At 32.4% G+C, this 18276-nt stretch overlaps 1 protein-coding gene across 1 annotated transcript in view; it reads left to right on the forward strand.

Moving 5' to 3' along the window:
• The window catches only part of LOC127719725 (uncharacterized), a 264736-nt gene extending 249023 nt beyond the window's left edge, over positions 1 to 15713 (forward strand). Inside the window, exons 99-106 of the mRNA XM_052225963.1 lie at positions 2362 to 2578; positions 5123 to 5435; positions 6422 to 6504; positions 7843 to 7868; positions 11041 to 11312; positions 12112 to 12197; positions 14345 to 14370; positions 15224 to 15713. Of these exons, the coding sequence (XP_052081923.1) occupies positions 2362 to 2578; positions 5123 to 5435; positions 6422 to 6504; positions 7843 to 7868; positions 11041 to 11312; positions 12112 to 12197; positions 14345 to 14370; positions 15224 to 15616 (1416 nt within the window). The 3' untranslated portion in view covers positions 15617 to 15713. The remainder of the gene's footprint in view (positions 1 to 2361; positions 2579 to 5122; positions 5436 to 6421; positions 6505 to 7842; positions 7869 to 11040; positions 11313 to 12111; positions 12198 to 14344; positions 14371 to 15223) is intronic.
• Positions 15714 to 18276: the final 2563 nt, after the last annotated feature.

Here is an 18276-nt window from a genome sequence, read left to right on the forward strand (position 1 = left end):
ATGATAGAGGGTTGTTGCTCACAAGGAAGCTATTAAACAAGGGTTGCAAGTAGTGAAGTTGAAATCATCCTTTCGTAAGTTTTACGGACCCCATCACAACTTGGTTGACCATTGTGGAATATCTATTTCACAGATGACAACGATTATGTACTAATTGTCGTAACTACAATCCCTTCTACTTCCCCGAATGTGACCTACCGAATTAGACTTATCACTTGGTTTGCACTAACATGACCAACACGACGGGTGCCACATGTGGAGCAGGATCTGCCTATCCTTCTGGAGCACCTGAGAGCACTCTCAATTTATTTTTGGGTTTGTGTTGCTAGGTCTTTAGTTTTTTTATTTTGTCTTGTGTGTATTGTTATTTGTATTTTTCTTTTTTAGCCATGGCGTTGGTAGTTTATTTTTATTATGCCCCTGCAACTCAAAGTTTGGAGGCATATTATTTTACCCCTGTCCGTCCGTATGTCCGTCCTTCCAATAATGGGTAGATAGTTATTCCGCAATACACCTCCTACATTTTGAATCCTATGAAGTTTTACCTTTGCTCTCTGGTAGTACATATATTGAAGGTGTGCATGTGGTCAGGATTTTATTTTTATAGATATTTGCTCTTTTGGGAGATAGTTGAACTTTGTCATTTTTTGAGAATTTACTTGCATAAGAGGAGCGTTTCCGGATAACTCCTCCTACATTTTGAATGCTATGAAGTTTTCACTTTGCTGGCTATTTGTACATATATTGATGGTGTGCATGTGGTCATCATGAGTTGGTTGACAGTTATGGAATATCCATTTCACAGATGATAGCAGAAATGTTTTTAATGTTGTAACTAAAATCCCGTCCCCTTTTCACGAATGTGAATTACCAAATTAACCTCATTTGCATGGTTCAGTTGTTCAGGAGTCGGTTTCACAAAAATATTTAAGACTAAGATTGATCGTAAATTATGAACAATTCAGTATACTTACGATCAATCTCAATCGTAAGTTTTTTGGTGAAATCGACTCCAGATTTTGTTTTTTGGTCTGTTTTCCGTATCTATATGCAATAAGTCAACGTTAATGGTGTGTGTCAGTCTGGCAAGTTTTATTTGACCTTGACCTCATTTTCTCAGTTCATTGCACAATGTTTAGTTTTTGTGTTTTGGTCTGTTTTTTACTTACACTATAAGCAATAGGTCAAATGTATTTTGTGTATAGAATGATTGTAAATTGGTTTTTTTTTTGGCAGGTATATTTGACCTTGATCTCATTTTCATGGTTCAGTTTTTTTCTTGGATACTATAAGCAACAGTACACTATATCTGATGCATGGAATGATTGTAAGTGGTACCTCTCTGTCTGGCAGGGTTCATTTGCCTTTGACCTTATTTTCATGGTTCAATGGTCAATGATAAGTTTATATTGGTTAGTTTGTTTCCTAGAAACTATAACCAATACTGTGGATTCACTTATTTTCGTGGGTACCAATTTTCGTGGATAAAGGAAAACTTGCATGTTTGTTGATCTCATTTTCATGGTTCAGTTTGTTTCTTGGATACTATAAGCAATAGTATACTATATCTGATGCATGGAATGATTGTAAGTGGTACCTGTCTGTCTGGAAGGGTTCATTTGCCTTTGACCTTATTTTCATGGTTCATCGGTCAATGATAAGTTTATATTGTTTAGTTTGTTTCCTAGAAATTATAAACAATACTAGTAGATAAACTATATTTGGTGTATGGAATGATTGTAAGGTGTACATGTATTTCTGGCTTATGGTCATCAAAACATCAATGGTCAGTAAAGCAGGCGACGCATATATACCGCAAACATTAGGTGCAAAAATTTGTACACCAATTCCGGATTTCGACAATTAATGTCTCTTCAGTGATCCGGATATGGTGTACAAATTTTTGCACCTGATGTTTGTGGTATACCATATTCTCCGCAAGTTTATTGTTTGCTGTTTGGTATAAAATTAATATAACTAAGATCCATGTTACATCTCGTGATCAATTTATTTGGCAATCGTCTATGGCAGTCAGCAGGGTTTAAGAACATCAGTTGTTCGACCTGTTAGTCAAATGCGATTTGTTAAAATATACTTTTCACTTTTTTGGTCTTTTGGAAAATATTTTTCTATATATATATGATATAGGAAGTGTTGTATTTACAAATTAATTTAATGTGTCCTGAATGGGGAAAATGTGACACAATTTAACATGATTAATAAAAAGAAGTTTTACTAGAAATATTGCACTTGAATATAACTATGAATTGCTCCAGCATTATGTTCAATTGTCGAAATTTCAAATATAATAAATATTAAATTCAAAATTTACAAATTTCTCCATGTTTCTACATTTTATAGGATGATATGATGTTTCCATGTGACCTCTCATTATGGAAGCCTGTACATGAACATGAATGGAACTATATGAAGTTGACATACATACAGAATTATTCCTTCTCTGGCTATGATGTGGCAAAAATATACTTCTCAGATGCTAATGGTGGCTTGTCACATCTAGTCACCATACAATTCACGGTGATGGAGTCACCATGTCGCAATGAAGGGGAATGTGATCGTAGGTTTAACTTAATATTTATATGTGAAGATTGGAAAAAAAAAATTGAAATTAAATTGTTTGTTGCTATAATTATATATTTTTTTAAATAATTTCATTTTGCATAAAAAAAATGTTTTGAAACTACTGGTACTGGCACTTGTTTTATGTATCAATTGATTAGTTAATTGGTTTGTAGATATATCATAAGAAGTTAAAGATAAGATTTCAGTTTTAATTTTTATGTTTTTTTTTGCTCGTGGATATAGATTTTTTTGGGAAAATATTAGCTCTTTTAGAAAATTTCTTGGAAATATCATTCTGTTTCTTTGCAATTATCGTAATTGAGCCCTGATTTTAATGGAACTGATTTTTTAGCGAAAGGACCAGTAAGAGGTTTTGTCATCACTTGGCGTCAGTTGTCTGTTAACTGTTACAAAGATCATCTCCTCTGAAATTTTTGGACCAAATATAACCAATGTTGCACTTCTGTAAATATAGACAAGGCAATTTTCCATAGGAAATCCCTTTGCGCTAAAACAGTGCCACTGTTGCTATGAGGTTTTGTAAAATTTTATATCCCATAATGGAAATTTTATATGCACTACTATTGTTTTCAAACTTCACAACATAAGGCTTTATGGCATATTTTCAACATGTATATGCATCGAACTTCAAAGAGTTTTAAACTTATTCTCAAATTCTGAACTGACCTTCTCCCTGCTTAGGGTCTTCTTCAGAATTCCATTTCGCCGCTATCTATGTGTATTTTTACCTGGTAACATTCTCAAGTTATATTTACGAGATGAAACATAAAGATTAATTAGGGAACAAGTAGGTAATCATAACAAAATATTTATCAATAACTAATTTCTCCCCAAAAGAGAAGTGGTTTGTTAAACAGTTGTATTTACAAGTGCAACCTATAAGAGTTATTGCCTTTAAATGATTATTTTTACCATTTTATATTTCGTTTTTTTCACTACTGTCGTGAAAACTATAATAGATAGACAGAAAATTTAAAAAGCAAAATATAATCAGTAAGACAAGATCTACTATTAAACCAAATTGTGGTAATCGTCAGTTAGTTGACTCCATATAGGAGTCTTTAGATAAATGACCTTTTTTTTTCTGTTTTTATACGACCGCAAAAAAATTTTTGGGATCGTATAATGGTATGATGTCGTCGTCGTCGTCGTCGTCGTCGTCGTCGTCTGCGTCGTCTGCGTCGTCGTCCGAAGACACATTGGTTTCCGGACAATAACTTAAGTTTAAGTGAATGGATCTCTATGAAATTTTTTAAGAAGGTTCAATACCACAAAAGGAAGATTGGGATTGATTTTAGGGATGATGGTCCCAACCGTTTAGGAATAAGGGGCCCAAAAAGGGGCCCAAAACAAGCATTTTTTCTAGTTTCAGGATAATAACTTGTGTGTAAGTATTTCAATTGCTCTGAAATTGTACCACAATGTTTAGTACCACAAGTAGAAGGTTGGGATTCATTTAAGGGTTATGGGGCCAACAGTTTGGGAATTCAGGGCCAAAAAGGGGCCAAAAACAAGCATTTTTCTAGTTTCCAGACAATAACTTGTGTGTAAGTGTGTGGATCTCTCTGACATTGTACCACAAGGTTCCATATAACAAAGGAAAGGCTGGGATTGAGTTTAGGGTTAATTGCCCCAAACATGTAGGAATTAGGGGCCAAAAAAGGACCAAAAACAAGCATTTTTCTAGTTTCCAGACAATAACTTGTGTGTAAGTGTATGGATCTCTCTGAAATTGTACTACAAGGTTCCATACTACAAAGGAAAGTCTGGGATTGAGTTTTGGGGTTATTGGCGGAATATTGCTCCAAGGGGGGTTTCAAAAATTGGGGGGGGGGGGATTTTTTTTTTTTCCTAATTTTTTTAAGGGATTCATATTTTTTTTTCAAAATTTTTAAAATTTTGAATTTTTGAAAAGTTTCAAGAAGAAATCTTCAATTGACAGTATTGCGCAATGGATTTATAAGATCTTTGACCACATTTATTTTGTGTCAGAAACCTATATTATGTCAAAAATTCGATCACAACCCAAATTCAGACAGTATCAAGCTTGAATATTGTGTCCAAATTTGCCCCAACTGTTCGGGGTTTGACCTTTGCGGTCGTATCAGGCTGTGTATTGCGAAACATTTTATTACTATTATCTTGAAACCATAATAGATAAATTGAATTTTATAAAAAGCAAAAATGATCGGCAGGAAAGATCTGCAAATAGAACTTCAACTTACATATAGTTAAATTTGTCTGTTGTCTTCCTACAGCAATTATTGCCCTAAAATGATGGTTTTAACGCTCTTTGTGTTTTGGGCAAAAACTATAGATGATAGGAAGAAACTGTATACAGAAAAAATTATCAGTAATACAGGTTCAACAAAAAAACAGATTTTTAGTCATGACTAGTTTTCTAGTCTTAAACATTGGAGAGTGTTGATTTTTTTTTAGTGCAGTTTCTATATTTTCTGATTGACATAACTTATATCATATGTATGCATGTTCTTAAATGCAAGTTTTTATAATTCAGCCAAGGATATCAGTTCATATCCATGTAAACACTACCGAAGGGCTGTTGAAAGTTTTGATATCAACTACAACTGTATATGTGCCTCTGGTTGGACTGGTATCCATTGTGAAGAGAATATTAACGAATGTATAAGCTCTCCTTGTCAAGACCCGTTTGTGTGTTATGACTACGTCAATCATTTTGAGTGTGCATGCCCTGATGATAATCCATATTGTTGGGTACAGCCATGGATGATTGCTCTAAGCATCTGCATGTTATTGATCAGTGTGATTGTAGTACCCTGCATAGTTTACAGATTGAAGAAGAAAAGAGGGTAGATATTATTTGTAATTCGTAGAAGTAACATTCTCCTTTTGCATGAGTAGTTTCATTTAAATAAGGCTATGTGCATCCATTTGTTCGTCCGTTCGTTTGTCCGTCCATTTGTTTGTGTTTTTGCCTTATATCTTACAAATTATGATAGATAGATAGACACTTATATAAGCGAGACAAGGTCTCCAATATAAACAATACGGAGGAAATCATCCGACGACTCCTTATTGGAGTTGTTGCCTATTGATGGATATTTTTACCATTTTTTGGCGTTTTGCCTTTTTTGATAAAAAATTATGATAGACAAATAGACTTAGAATCACAAAAATGATCAGCAAGGCAACATCTATTAACAACTTAAATTTAACCGATATAATAAGTAGACTGTCACTCTTTATAGTAGTGATTGCCCTTATACGATGACTTTTTTTATGTCCCATCTACCATAGTAGAGGGACCTAATGTTTTTCGGTATGTGCATCCATTTGTTCGTCCGTTCGTCTGTCCGGCTTCAGGTTAAAGTTTTTGGTCTAGGTAGTTTTTAATAAAGTTGAAGTTCACATGTTCCTTATGATATGATCTTACAAGTTTTAATGCCAAATTGGAATTTTTCACCCCAATTTCACGATCCACCGAACATAAAAAATGATCGTGCGAGTAGGGTATCCTTGTATTATGTTACATTCTGGTTTTTGTTTACCCTAAATTTAAGAAGATAGAGAGAAACTAAACAAACTGAATGATCAGCAATACAAGAACAACAAAACAGAGATTATGTCATGAATCCTATTATCGTCTACAATGTTGGAGCGTGTCCTTTTTTGAATATGCACAGAGACCGAGGTGAGAGACACTGTTTACACTAAATGTTGCAACAAAACATAAAAGAAATTTAATAATGTTAAGAAAATTTCAGAAATTTTTCTGTGACTAAAATTGTGATGGAAGATATAATTTTTTGAAACAATATAAATATTTTTCTTTCAGAAGATACTCGATACAATCTGCTGGTTCTCTTGAAGATTCCAGCGATGAATCTGATGGAATATTAGTTAGAAATCTTATATTTGGTATGATATTATACTTATATGTGTAATTTGTAGGTAACTGTATTAGTTATATAAAAATGGAAACAAATATTGTATTTGCACACTTAGAAAAGTCTTTGATGTTGTTAGATGTCTGATATTGAACATGTGGAATCATGAAATTTGTTTTTGTCTCGCCTGCGTTGAAAGTCGCAATATAGGAATTTATAACTGGCGGCGGCGGTGGTATATCAACCATTCATACAAAGCTTTATATTCAAGAAGGTAGAAGACCTGGATGCTTCATAACTTGAATGCAGAATCCTTATGTTAAAAGGTTTCTATCTGTTATATGTCCATTGTTCTCGACCCCTTTCAATGGTTCAGATGTTGCTTGAAGAAAAAACCAATTATAGTTAATTTCTTACTTATTATGAGTAATAAGATTGCAATATTGGGTATATGGGTTCTTTGCAACGTCTACATGTCCTTCATTCAGGGTTCACCTGGCCTCGACCTCATTTCATGAAGCAGTTAGTGATCACTGTTAAAGTAAAGTGATAAGGTCCTTTTCTCAGATATTATAAGCAGTAAGTCAACTAAATGTTTAATGAATCATTGTACAGAGTACATGTCAGTGTGACATGATTCATCTGACCTTTAACTCACTCTCATGGTTCATTGGTCAGTTTTAAGTTTTTGTGTTTTGGTCTGCTTTTCAGGTACTATAAGCAATAGGTCAGCTATATTTGGTGTATTGAAATATTTTAATGTGTACATGTCTGTCTTGCAGGTTTAATGTCACCAGACCTTAACGTTATTTTCATGGTCAAAGTAAAGTTTTTCGGTTTTGGTCTGTTTTTCAATTACCATATGCAATAGGTTATTTCGTGTAGGGAATAATTGTAAGGTGTACATGTCCACCTAGCAGGATTTATCTGACCTTGACCTCATTGTCATAGATCTTTAATGATGTTAAATTAATGTAATACTTGTAGTTAAACCTTGAAGACTCTCAACATAAAATCAATGGCAAGAAAAGCAGGTGACGCATTTCAACACATACTTGTTAGTTGCTGATTCCAATAAATATTTATCACAATTGATAAATTAGTATCATGTGTTATTAACATTAACCAGGTTTGGAATTTTGCTGTTTGGCATTATATAAGTTTTTAATTGTATACTTTGATAGTGGATAGTCACAAATATGATTCAAAGTCAGTAAGAATTCAAGTTCCCTTTTTATGCAGTACTTTGGTAAAAAAGTAAACCAAATATATACCAATATAATAGTATCGTAACTAGAACCGTTAAATGGTTTCTGCAGGTCAATTAAACAAAATTTTTATGTTCTTTATTATTTTGCATATTTTGTAGATCCAGATCAAATTTTAGATAACATGGTAAGTTTCATAACTTTTTTTTTAAATACTGTAGATTTTTTTTCATAGTTTTAGCATCAATTCTTCTCATCACTTGGCGTCTGTCGTCCGTCGTACGTCGTCTGTCGTCGTCGTCGTTAGCTTTTACAAAAATCTTCTCCTCTGAAACCACTGGACTAAATTTAACCATACTTGGCCACAATCATCATTAGGGTATCTAGTTTAAAAAATTTGTAAGGGTTCCGTGGAAACCAGTGTCTCGCCTACTTTTGCTGTTAATCGCAGGCTCAACAAAAATGAGAAAAAAAATTAATAAAAATATTCCTCTCTATACAATCATTTGAATGTAAGTAGCTTCTGTCCAAGTTTGGTAAAAATCCAGGATAATTTATGAATCTAATAAATGTTTTAAAACCTTAAACTGCAGACTGTATGTAATGTTGACTGGAAGAAAAACTAAGTCCATTTATAAGTAAAATACGGAAAAAATGGAACAAAATTTTATCAAAATTTCCTTCTAGATACTAGCTTTTGATCATAAACAAGCTTCTGTCCAAGTGTGGTACAAATCCAGGATAGTTTAAGAAAGTTGTTAAAATTTTAACAACTTTAACCACAGAGAAAATGTAATGTTAACTGGCAGAAAAACTAAGTCCATTTATAAGTAAAATACGGAAAAAATGGAATTTTTTTTTTACAAAATTTACTTCTGGATACTATCTTATGATCATAAACAAGCTTCTTTCCTAGTTTGGTAGAAATCCAGGATAGTTTAAGAAAGTTATTAAAATTTGAAAAACTTTAACCACAGAGTGAATGTAATGTTTCCTGGCAGAAAAACTAAGTCCATTTATAAGTAAAATACGGAAAAAATGGGATTTTTTTTTTACAAAATTTACTTTTGAATATAATCTTATGATCATAAACAAGCTTCTGTCCAAGTTTGGTAGAAATTCAGGATAGTTTAAGAAAGTTATTAAAATTTGAAAAACTTTAACCACAGAGTGAATATTTGTGGACGCCGCCGACGACAACGACGACGCCGACGGAATGTAGGATCGCTATGTCTCGCTTTTTCGACAAAAATGTGTCCGATGACCCCGCCAACCAAACCAAGATGGCCGCCATGGCTAAAAATAGAACATAGGGGTAAAATGTAGATTTTGGCTTATATCTCTGAAACCAAAGCATTTAGAGTAAATCTGACATTGGGTAAAACTGATTATCAGGTCAAGATCTATCAGCCCTGAAATTTTCAGACAAATCTGACAACCCTTTTTTGGGTTGCTGCCCCTGAATTGGTAATTTTAAGGAAATTTTGCAGTTTTTGGTTATTATCTTGAATATTATTATAGATAGATATAAACTGTAAACAGCAATAATGTTCAGCAAAGTGAGATCTACAAATAAGTCGTCATGACCAAAATTGTCATTCGACCCCTTTAGGAGTTATTGCCCTTTATAGTCAATTTTTAACAATTTTTCGTAAATTTTTGTAATCTTTTACAAAAATCTTCTTCTCTGAAAATACTGAGGCAAATTTAACCATACTTGGTCTTAATCATTATTAGGATATTTAGTTTAAAGAATTGTCCCATGAACTCGCTTTCCAACCATCATGCCCGACATGGTTAAAAATAGAACATAGGGGTAAAATGCAGTTTTTGGTTTATATCTCTGAAACTAAAGCATTTAGAGCAAATATGACAGGTGGCAAAAATGTTCATCAGATTTAGATTTATCTGCCCTGAAATTTTCAGATGAATCAGACAACCTGTTGTTGGGTTGCTACCCCTGAGTTAGTAAATTTACAGAAATTTTGCAGTTTTTTGTTATTATCTTAGATATCATTATAATATCTAATATCTAATACTATTAATTATGATTTTAACCTTATTTTACATGATTTCCAAAGCATCAGTAAATACAGGTGAGCGACACAGGCTCTTGAGAGCCTCTAGATTATATTTTAGTAAAGAAAAACTAGAGAGTTGTTTGAATATCTCCTTGTACTAATGAATATATAAAAAAGAAGATGTGGTATGATTCCCAATGAGACAACTCTCCATAAGAGACCAAATGACACAGAAATTAACAACTATAGGTCACTGTACGGCCTTCAACAATAAGGAAAGGCCATACCTCATAGTCAGCTACAAAAGACCCCGAAATGTCAAATGTAAAACAATTTAAAATCATGTCATTTTTTGTGATATTTTGTTTTGGATCTTATGTACATTAACCATGAGGCCAATTTTGACCACAATAGATGTAATTTGAAGGAATGAAATCTACATCGGGATTATTTCATTTATTGATATACATAATATAAAATATTAACAATTACATACCAATGCAAATTTGGTCTCCAGATTTATGCGAGCATTTGTTTGTTGCGTTTTCACGTCCATTGCTTTTAAACTTCATATTAATCAAATACTTATATTTTCGCGGCCCCTATCTATATATGTATTAACATCCATTGCTAAAAAACTGCCTGTTTATTTTAATTATTCAATATGTAATTATGCAGCACTGTTACTTAGGTGTCAAATTTTAACTTCTCGCATTAATTACCCCTAGTGAAAATGATTTTCTGAAAGTTTGAGGCATATTGTTTAACCCCTGTCTGTCCATCTGCACGTCCGTCCGTCTCATTATGGGTATATAGTTATTCCAGATAACTCCTCCTTCAGTTTGAATGCTAGGGAGTTTTCACTTTGCTGGCTGTTTGTACATATATTGAAGGTGTGCATGTGGTCAGGGTTTTGAAGTTTATTAATATTTGCTCTTTTGTCATTTTTGGAGTATATAATTGCATAACAGGTGCATAGCGTTTCCGGATAACTACCTATATAGTGAACCATGAACCATGCTCAATTTTGTGTGTTTTAAAATAACATTTTGCATCTGAGGGAGCACCATTTGTGTCTTGAGTCTCTCAGACATTATAATATCTCAAAGAAAGTCCCACACTAATTTTGTTATAATACGTATGATACGTCAGTGTGGAGCGCATGGGCATCACTCTGTCTAGTTTTGGTGTTGTTTTTATTTTAATTTCTTTTGTTTCCAGCTGATTATCATGATTATGATTACCATGAGTACATCACTCAGATTTCTGAAATAATTTATTATACTATACTTATATGATCACTAACATAAAAATAGAAATGTTGTTTTATTACTATAGGAATGCACAATTGAGAAAATTCCAATGTTGTCATCATTTGAACCTCTGAACACAACTTCTGATCCTAAAATTGCTCCACATCCATCCGAAGCTATTGATATCAAGGTCATGTCTGATTCTGATTCATCACCTAAGCCAGCTGATCAACCAAGTGGACTATCATCAACATCTGGTAGTAAATCTCCAAATAATGTCGTTGACAGACAAATGTCCACACCAGATCCTGCTACAGTATCAATGAATGATGGAACAGATTTAGAGACATCAGCACTGTGAGGACTTTATTTTGTAATCAATATTGATACTATGTGTGAGCTATTGCCATCACCTGGCATCTGTCATCTGCCATTATTCGTCGTCAGTTAACTTTATCAAAGATAAGCTTCCATTAAATTTCTAGGCAAAATTTAACCAAATTTGGCCACCATGATTATTGCCGTATTTGGTTAAGTGTGTGTCCAATGACCTTGCCTAACAACATGGCCAACATGGATAATAATAAACATAGGAGTAAAATGCAAGTTGGGCTTTTTATCTCGATATCCACTAAAAAAAAAGAATTCTTACAAGTCAAAATGTTCAGAATGATGTTCTAACTGTTTAGGAATTAGGGATCTCTATGAAATATTACAAGAAGAATCTAAAGCATTTAGAGCTAATCTGAAAAAAAATCGGGTAAAAATGTTCATCATGTTGAGATCTATCCGCCCTGATATTTTCAGACAAACCAGAACCCTTTGATTGGTTGCTGCCACTTCAATTTTAAGAAAATTTTACAGTTTCTGGTTATTATCTTCAATATTGTTATAGATATAGATCAAATGTTAACATAATGTGCAACAAAGTATGATCTACAAATAAGTAATCGTGACCAAAATGGTAAATTGACCCCTTAAGGAGTTATTGCCTTTTATAGTCAATTTTTAACAATTTTTCGTAAATTTTTGTAATCTTTTACAAAGATCTTCTCCCCTGAAACTACATAGACGAATTCAGCCAAACTTGGCCACAATCATCATAAGGGTATTCAGTTAAAGAAATGTGTCAGATGAAATAAATTAAATTATTTAGTTTCAGAAAATACTCATTTGGATCTACTGATTCTCACGAAGATTCCATGGATGAATCTGACAGATTGTTACCAACAGATATATTAGGTATGTATATTATACTTATATATGTAACATACAAACATCTGTATTAGTTAAATTAAATGTAAAAAATTGTAGTATTTGCAAAAAAACAACCTTAGTTTCATGTCCCAAACAGAAAAATAAATGAACAAATTGCTTTCAAATCGTATTCAAATCTCTTTCAAATCATGATTCTGTGATTTGTTAGTACCATTTGCTTGCGATTCATTAAACAAATCATAAACAAATCAGAATTTTCCAAATTCGCTAAAACTGATTTCTTTGTGATTTCTTTCTATTGTATGATTTGTAAGCAATTTGTTTCTGTTTTTGTGTGATTTCTTTATGATTTGTTTACTTAGAATATCGTATGAAATGATTTGAAAGAGATTTGTTAACTTTGTTAGCTAGAATGGTGTAATTTCGTTATGATTTGTTAACTTTGAAAATCATATAAAATGATTTGAAAATGATTTGTTAACTTTGTTAGCTATCTTGGTGTGATTCATTGATGATTTGCTACAATGAATAAAATATTAATGCATTCAAATTTTCTTTGTTTATCTATCTCTCTGACTTCCGGTTGAGGTCAAATTCAAATTTCAAATACTGTTCTATAATAACTGAACAAAGAAGGTTGCAAGATGAAGAGTTTTATTCAGTCTATGAAAGATGATGGTGGTAAGGAATCTCAGTTATTTATTTATAATTTCACATATTCAACTAATACTATTCAAACGTTAATTAACCTTTAAAATTCAGAAACTGTGCATTTCAGTATCTCGTTATAATCATGATATTTTTGTGCTGTAAGGATTAATTTTCAAAAAAAAAATGTGTAAAAGATGTGTAAACAGATCAAAACATTCATTTCAAGACTAGCTTCCCGTGCCAGCAGACAAAATTCACTGGCAAGTTCAATGTTTTAATTGTTGTTTACTGACCAGGTCCCGGGCAAAATGGACAAAGCTATAATACAATGTAGCAGATTTGGACCAAGACTAAGACCCATCACCTATTCGACATCATTCTACTAAGTACACGTGGTTGCCTATGTTTTTTTTTCAAATTTCGTTATAGTCAAATTCGGGAGAAAAGTAAGAGAAACCTACACAGAGGGAACAATTCGTCCCTCATCGCAACCAAAGATAGTATTCATTTTTACAATTAGAGGAGTAGCTATTAAAGGTAAAATGAAGACAATTGCGCTTCAAAGTTTGGGATTTTCAGGGGCAGAACTTATTTTTGATCTGGATGTAAATGATTTAATCTGTGAATTCATGATTGATGCCAATTTATTTACGATTTGCTTGTGATTTGCTTGGGGTAGGAATATATGATTTTCTTCTGATTTGTTAAAGATTTGATAACAATTTGTTAATAATTTCTTCATATTTGAAAACAATTTGTTTATGATTTGCTTGAGGTAGGAATATGATTTACTTCTGATTTGTTAAAGATTTGATAACAATTTCTTTACAATTTCTTTACGATTTGAAAACAATTTGTTTGTGATTTGCTTGAAGTAGGAAAGCAATTACTTCTGATTTGTTAATGATTTCAAAACAATTTCTTCACAATTTGTTTATGATTTGCTTATGAATTGTAAGCAATTTGTTCGTGATTTGTTATTGTGATTTGTTAGCTCATTTGCATGTGAAATTTTATCACTTTCAAATCACAAAGAAATCATACGATTTGTTTATCATTTGTTACCATGATTTGTTCCTCAATTTTTTTTGTTTGGGGTTATATACAAATATTTTTGAATCTCGAAATATTATGTTACTAGATTTTCAAAAGCATAATATGCATGTTCTACACTGAGCTAGGCTTATATTTCATATTGAACATGTTGAATCATGTACTTTGTTTTTTGTTGATTGAATTCCAATTTTGTTTTGTTTTGTTTTGTATTGCAATTGATCAATTACTTTCATGTGTTATTAACAGTAACCAGGTTTGGCATTATACATGTACATGTTTTAATGGTATACTTTGATAGTGGATAGTCATAAATTTGATTCAAAGTCCGTAAAAATTCAAGTTTCTTTTTTTTATGCAGTACTTTGGTAAAAATATACCCATATTGTAGTATCATTACTAGAACTGTGAAATGCTTTCTGCATTACTATGAATTCTTATATTTTCATTATTAACATATTTTGTAGGTCCAGATCAAATTTCAGATAACCTCGTAAGTTTAAGTTTGGGAACTTTTTGAACTTTTTATTTGAATGACTGAAGACATTTTTTTTATAGTTTTATCATCAACACTTTCTCAAATGATTAACAAAAGATACGGGGTTATAAGTATGAATAAAAAAAATATATAGTATAAGGCAATGAGACCCTTTTCTATATTTTAGTAAAGGTGTAATACCACCAATTCATAGTATGTCACATCCGGTTGCATACGAAAAAGGGTCGAAAAAATATTCCCCTGAACTTTGCAGCTGTAGGAAAATAATCCTACATTTCATTGCAGTAAAAAATTTCTGGTTTCATAAATATATATCTTGGGTGTTTCAAAGCACCATTATTTTTCTTATTTGGTGTTTCTATAGAATATTTTGAAAACTTGAGTTTACATGGTTATTAAAGCCTGTACACAGATGAAAAAGAGGTGAAAAATTTGATTGGTTAACTTCCAGTGATGGTTATTTTCTTATATGAAATGAAATGTCATGTGAAATTTTGTTTGTAGTACTGGACAGAATAAAACTTTACTCCTGCCAAGTATTTCTTTATTTGAAACAAAGATAAATTCTGCAAAAAAATTGTTAAAGTGCAAATTTTACTTTTAGTTAAACTTTATATTTAGTTAGAACTATTAACATAAAATCAATGGTCAGTAAAGCTAGCGAGACATTCCAGCGGATGCACTCTTGTTTTTTGCATTCTTCAGATTCAAACTGATTAACATGAGTGCACAGATCTAATTTATTTTCGTCAAAGATTATTTTAGGAGATAACAAATTTCCAGCATAGTTCTTATAGATATACACTAATAGTCTTACAAAAAAAGAAATGTGAGTTTATTGTTGTAGGAATTTTCTCCAAAAGATGATTCGAAAATGGAGGAATGTCATTTGATGTCTTCATTTGAACCTCTAATCACATCTTCTGGTTCCAAAATTGCTCCACGTCCATCTAAAATGTCCGATCTGTCTGCTGAAATAAAAGGCATGTCAAAACGTGGCTGGAAATCTTCGAGAATTGATTCACCATCTAAACTAGGATCCTCTGGATATGATGCTTCCATGCCACAAGCATTGTCCAGTGATGATGCTCGATGGGCTCCAGTTGATCAACAAAGTGAACTACCAGCACCATCTGGTGGTACATCTCCAGATGATGTCTTTGACAGACAGATGTCCACAGCAGATCCTAATACAGTATCTATGAATGATGAAACAGATTTAGAGGAATCAGCACTGTGAAAGCTTTGTTTGATAATTAACTTTGGAAACTACTACCCTTCATGACAGATTGTACAGAAAAAAAATCATACCTTTCTAATAAACTTAGAAAAAAATATGTTGACGTTAATTTTTATAATGATGTTGCCATCAGGAGAGAGATATTTTCTCTTTAAAAAAAAGCACAAATTTATCGCTATTCTCTTCTAGAACATTATTACTTATTGTACTTTATAATTAAAGTACTGGAGTACTATTAACTTAGATGATCACAAGATCTAAGTCTGAAAATTAATAATCGAGATTTTCATCTCACCATAGAACTGCTAAAATTAACTTACAACTGTTTTAATATACCCAACGTCCAATATGTCAAGGATACTCCGGAAAGACACGAATCGAATTGGAATGTCAGCGATAAAATGGTATGCTTGGTAGGGACAGAATCTGCCTAGAAAGGGGACATTTGAGAACCAAAGTAGTTGTTGTAAGGGGTTTTTCGCAAATAAAAGATGTAAAGTGTGTGGCACTATCCGAGCACCAAAGATAGAATCTAATGTATATCATAAGTCTGGTTGTCATGGTTGTACTAGTAACTGTATCCAAACAGACCCCACCCGTACGGATCTTTTTCTAAGACTTAAGAAGAACCGGCCGGGTGAACGCATTTCTGTACACCTGTAACTCTTGCTGATGTCAATGCCAGAATGTGACGTTTTCCGTTATTATTTTTCTTTTTTTTTTTGTAAATCACAGATGAGCAGCTACAAACAAACAGTCTTTAAAGATTAATTTCTCCAAAACTACTCTATGGATTTTTAAAATCTTTAACTCATTTTAAAGCGGCAATATTACTCTTTCTTAATCTATAGATAAATTTATTTTTTGTATGATTAATCTCAAAATATAGCTCATTAATTGCCAAAAAGTGGTCTTCGAACTTGGATGAAAATGGCACATTCAGGTCAAATGGTTGTTAAAATTTATTTTCATCCCTTTATTCAAGCATACACAAGCTACAAAACCTTGTCTCAGATTTTTGATATATGTCTCCAATAAGAAGATATATTGATTTAACTGCTGGGTGCCAAACCTCATTTCACCTTTCATTTTTGGAGACCTAAATATTCATTTAAAATAAATTATCCAAAAACTACGACACTCCCTTTAATCACATATATCAAAGTCAAACCAAAAGGGGTACCAATAAAGTTTCCATTTTCATTTTTTTCCTAACAGTTTTCATGAAAAATTGTTTCGAGAAATGACCTAAAAACTGAATTTCCCCCTAAGAACCCCTATAAATGCAACATAAATACAAAAATTCCACTTGGAACACCCTAGGGGTGTTCTGACACCATTACTTTATCAATAGAACCACACACTTTTTGTCTATGATGCTCTAATGCTGTAAATTTTGCATTGTATGTGCACTGCCAAACACTAACTTGGCATTTGGCGGGAGTTTAACGTCACAGATTTGACCAACATCTGTGATGTAGTAATTAAATATAGACAAAGCTCCGCATCTGTCCAGACAGTCTATTTGAGTTTTATGAAAAATTTCACAAAATTAAAATTGGATAAAATGCCTAAAACTCCTAACAGAAGACACGCTCATCGTTTAAAAATAGAAGACCAAAGAGAAGAAATTTATACAGGCAGTCAGAGGCTTTCAAAGATACTTTCACACTCTTATTCAAATTTTTTTTCATTTTGGTAGATTTTTTCCCTTTAGATTTTTTCCTTTTTATATCTTTTTCTTTTTCTCTGTTTACTTTCATGTTATATAAATTACTTTTGTTGCAATACAATGAGATAAGACCACAGTACTTATCTTGTGATCAATGATTAACAGCTGGACACTGGTATCAACAGATGACTGATATATTATCCCCTCCCAAATGCCTATATATTTAGATTAATAACCATGTGCTTTTATTTACAGAAGTTCATTATCAATTAACTCCCTGTTGTGATATGATAATGACTTTTGGATTTTTACAAAATGTGCAGAATAATACTTACTTCAAAATTATGTGATAAATAAAAATCTTCAAAAAATCATTGTTAGACTGTAGTGCTACCTTAATAAGATTATTTAAAATATGTATATATAATCTTCATGCCATCTATAGCAAGAACTGTGTTACAACTCTATATTCTACTGACGAGGAAAGGTAACACTAGGCCACCGACAGCTAAATTATAATAGTTCAGTCGTGTGGTCTTGAGCGAAGAACACAGTGCAGGTGCTGTTGTCTCGATATTCAAATAGCACGAGTTCGAATCCCGGCGAGGGAAGAACAAAAATTGGATTTCGCAAATTTTCAGATTTAACATTGTTGTGCTGATATTGAGAGTAATTATGAATATAAAATGTATTTTCAGCCGAGTATCACCTTCACTGGTGATCCAATGGATGGATTTATCGTAGAGTTGTCAATTGTTTTAGACGTACTATATACATTAAAAGTCGAAATATTAGTTAACGATCTTTCTTACGATGGCGTTGGATCGTTACGAGTAACAATACATGTACACAATAAATAAATTAAATAAACACCTAAAAAAAAACGTACAAAACAACACCAATATTGAAAAAAAGAAACCGTGATTACATGTAATTATCTATGAATATTTCAGATAATAGATATCCTTCATCAGTATGATTATGATGT

This window comes from Mytilus californianus, unplaced genomic scaffold, assembly GCF_021869535.1.
Source record: "Mytilus californianus isolate M0D057914Y unplaced genomic scaffold, xbMytCali1.0.p SCAF_11, whole genome shotgun sequence".
In the NCBI taxonomy this organism is placed as follows: Eukaryota; Metazoa; Mollusca; class Bivalvia; order Mytilida; family Mytilidae; genus Mytilus; species Mytilus californianus.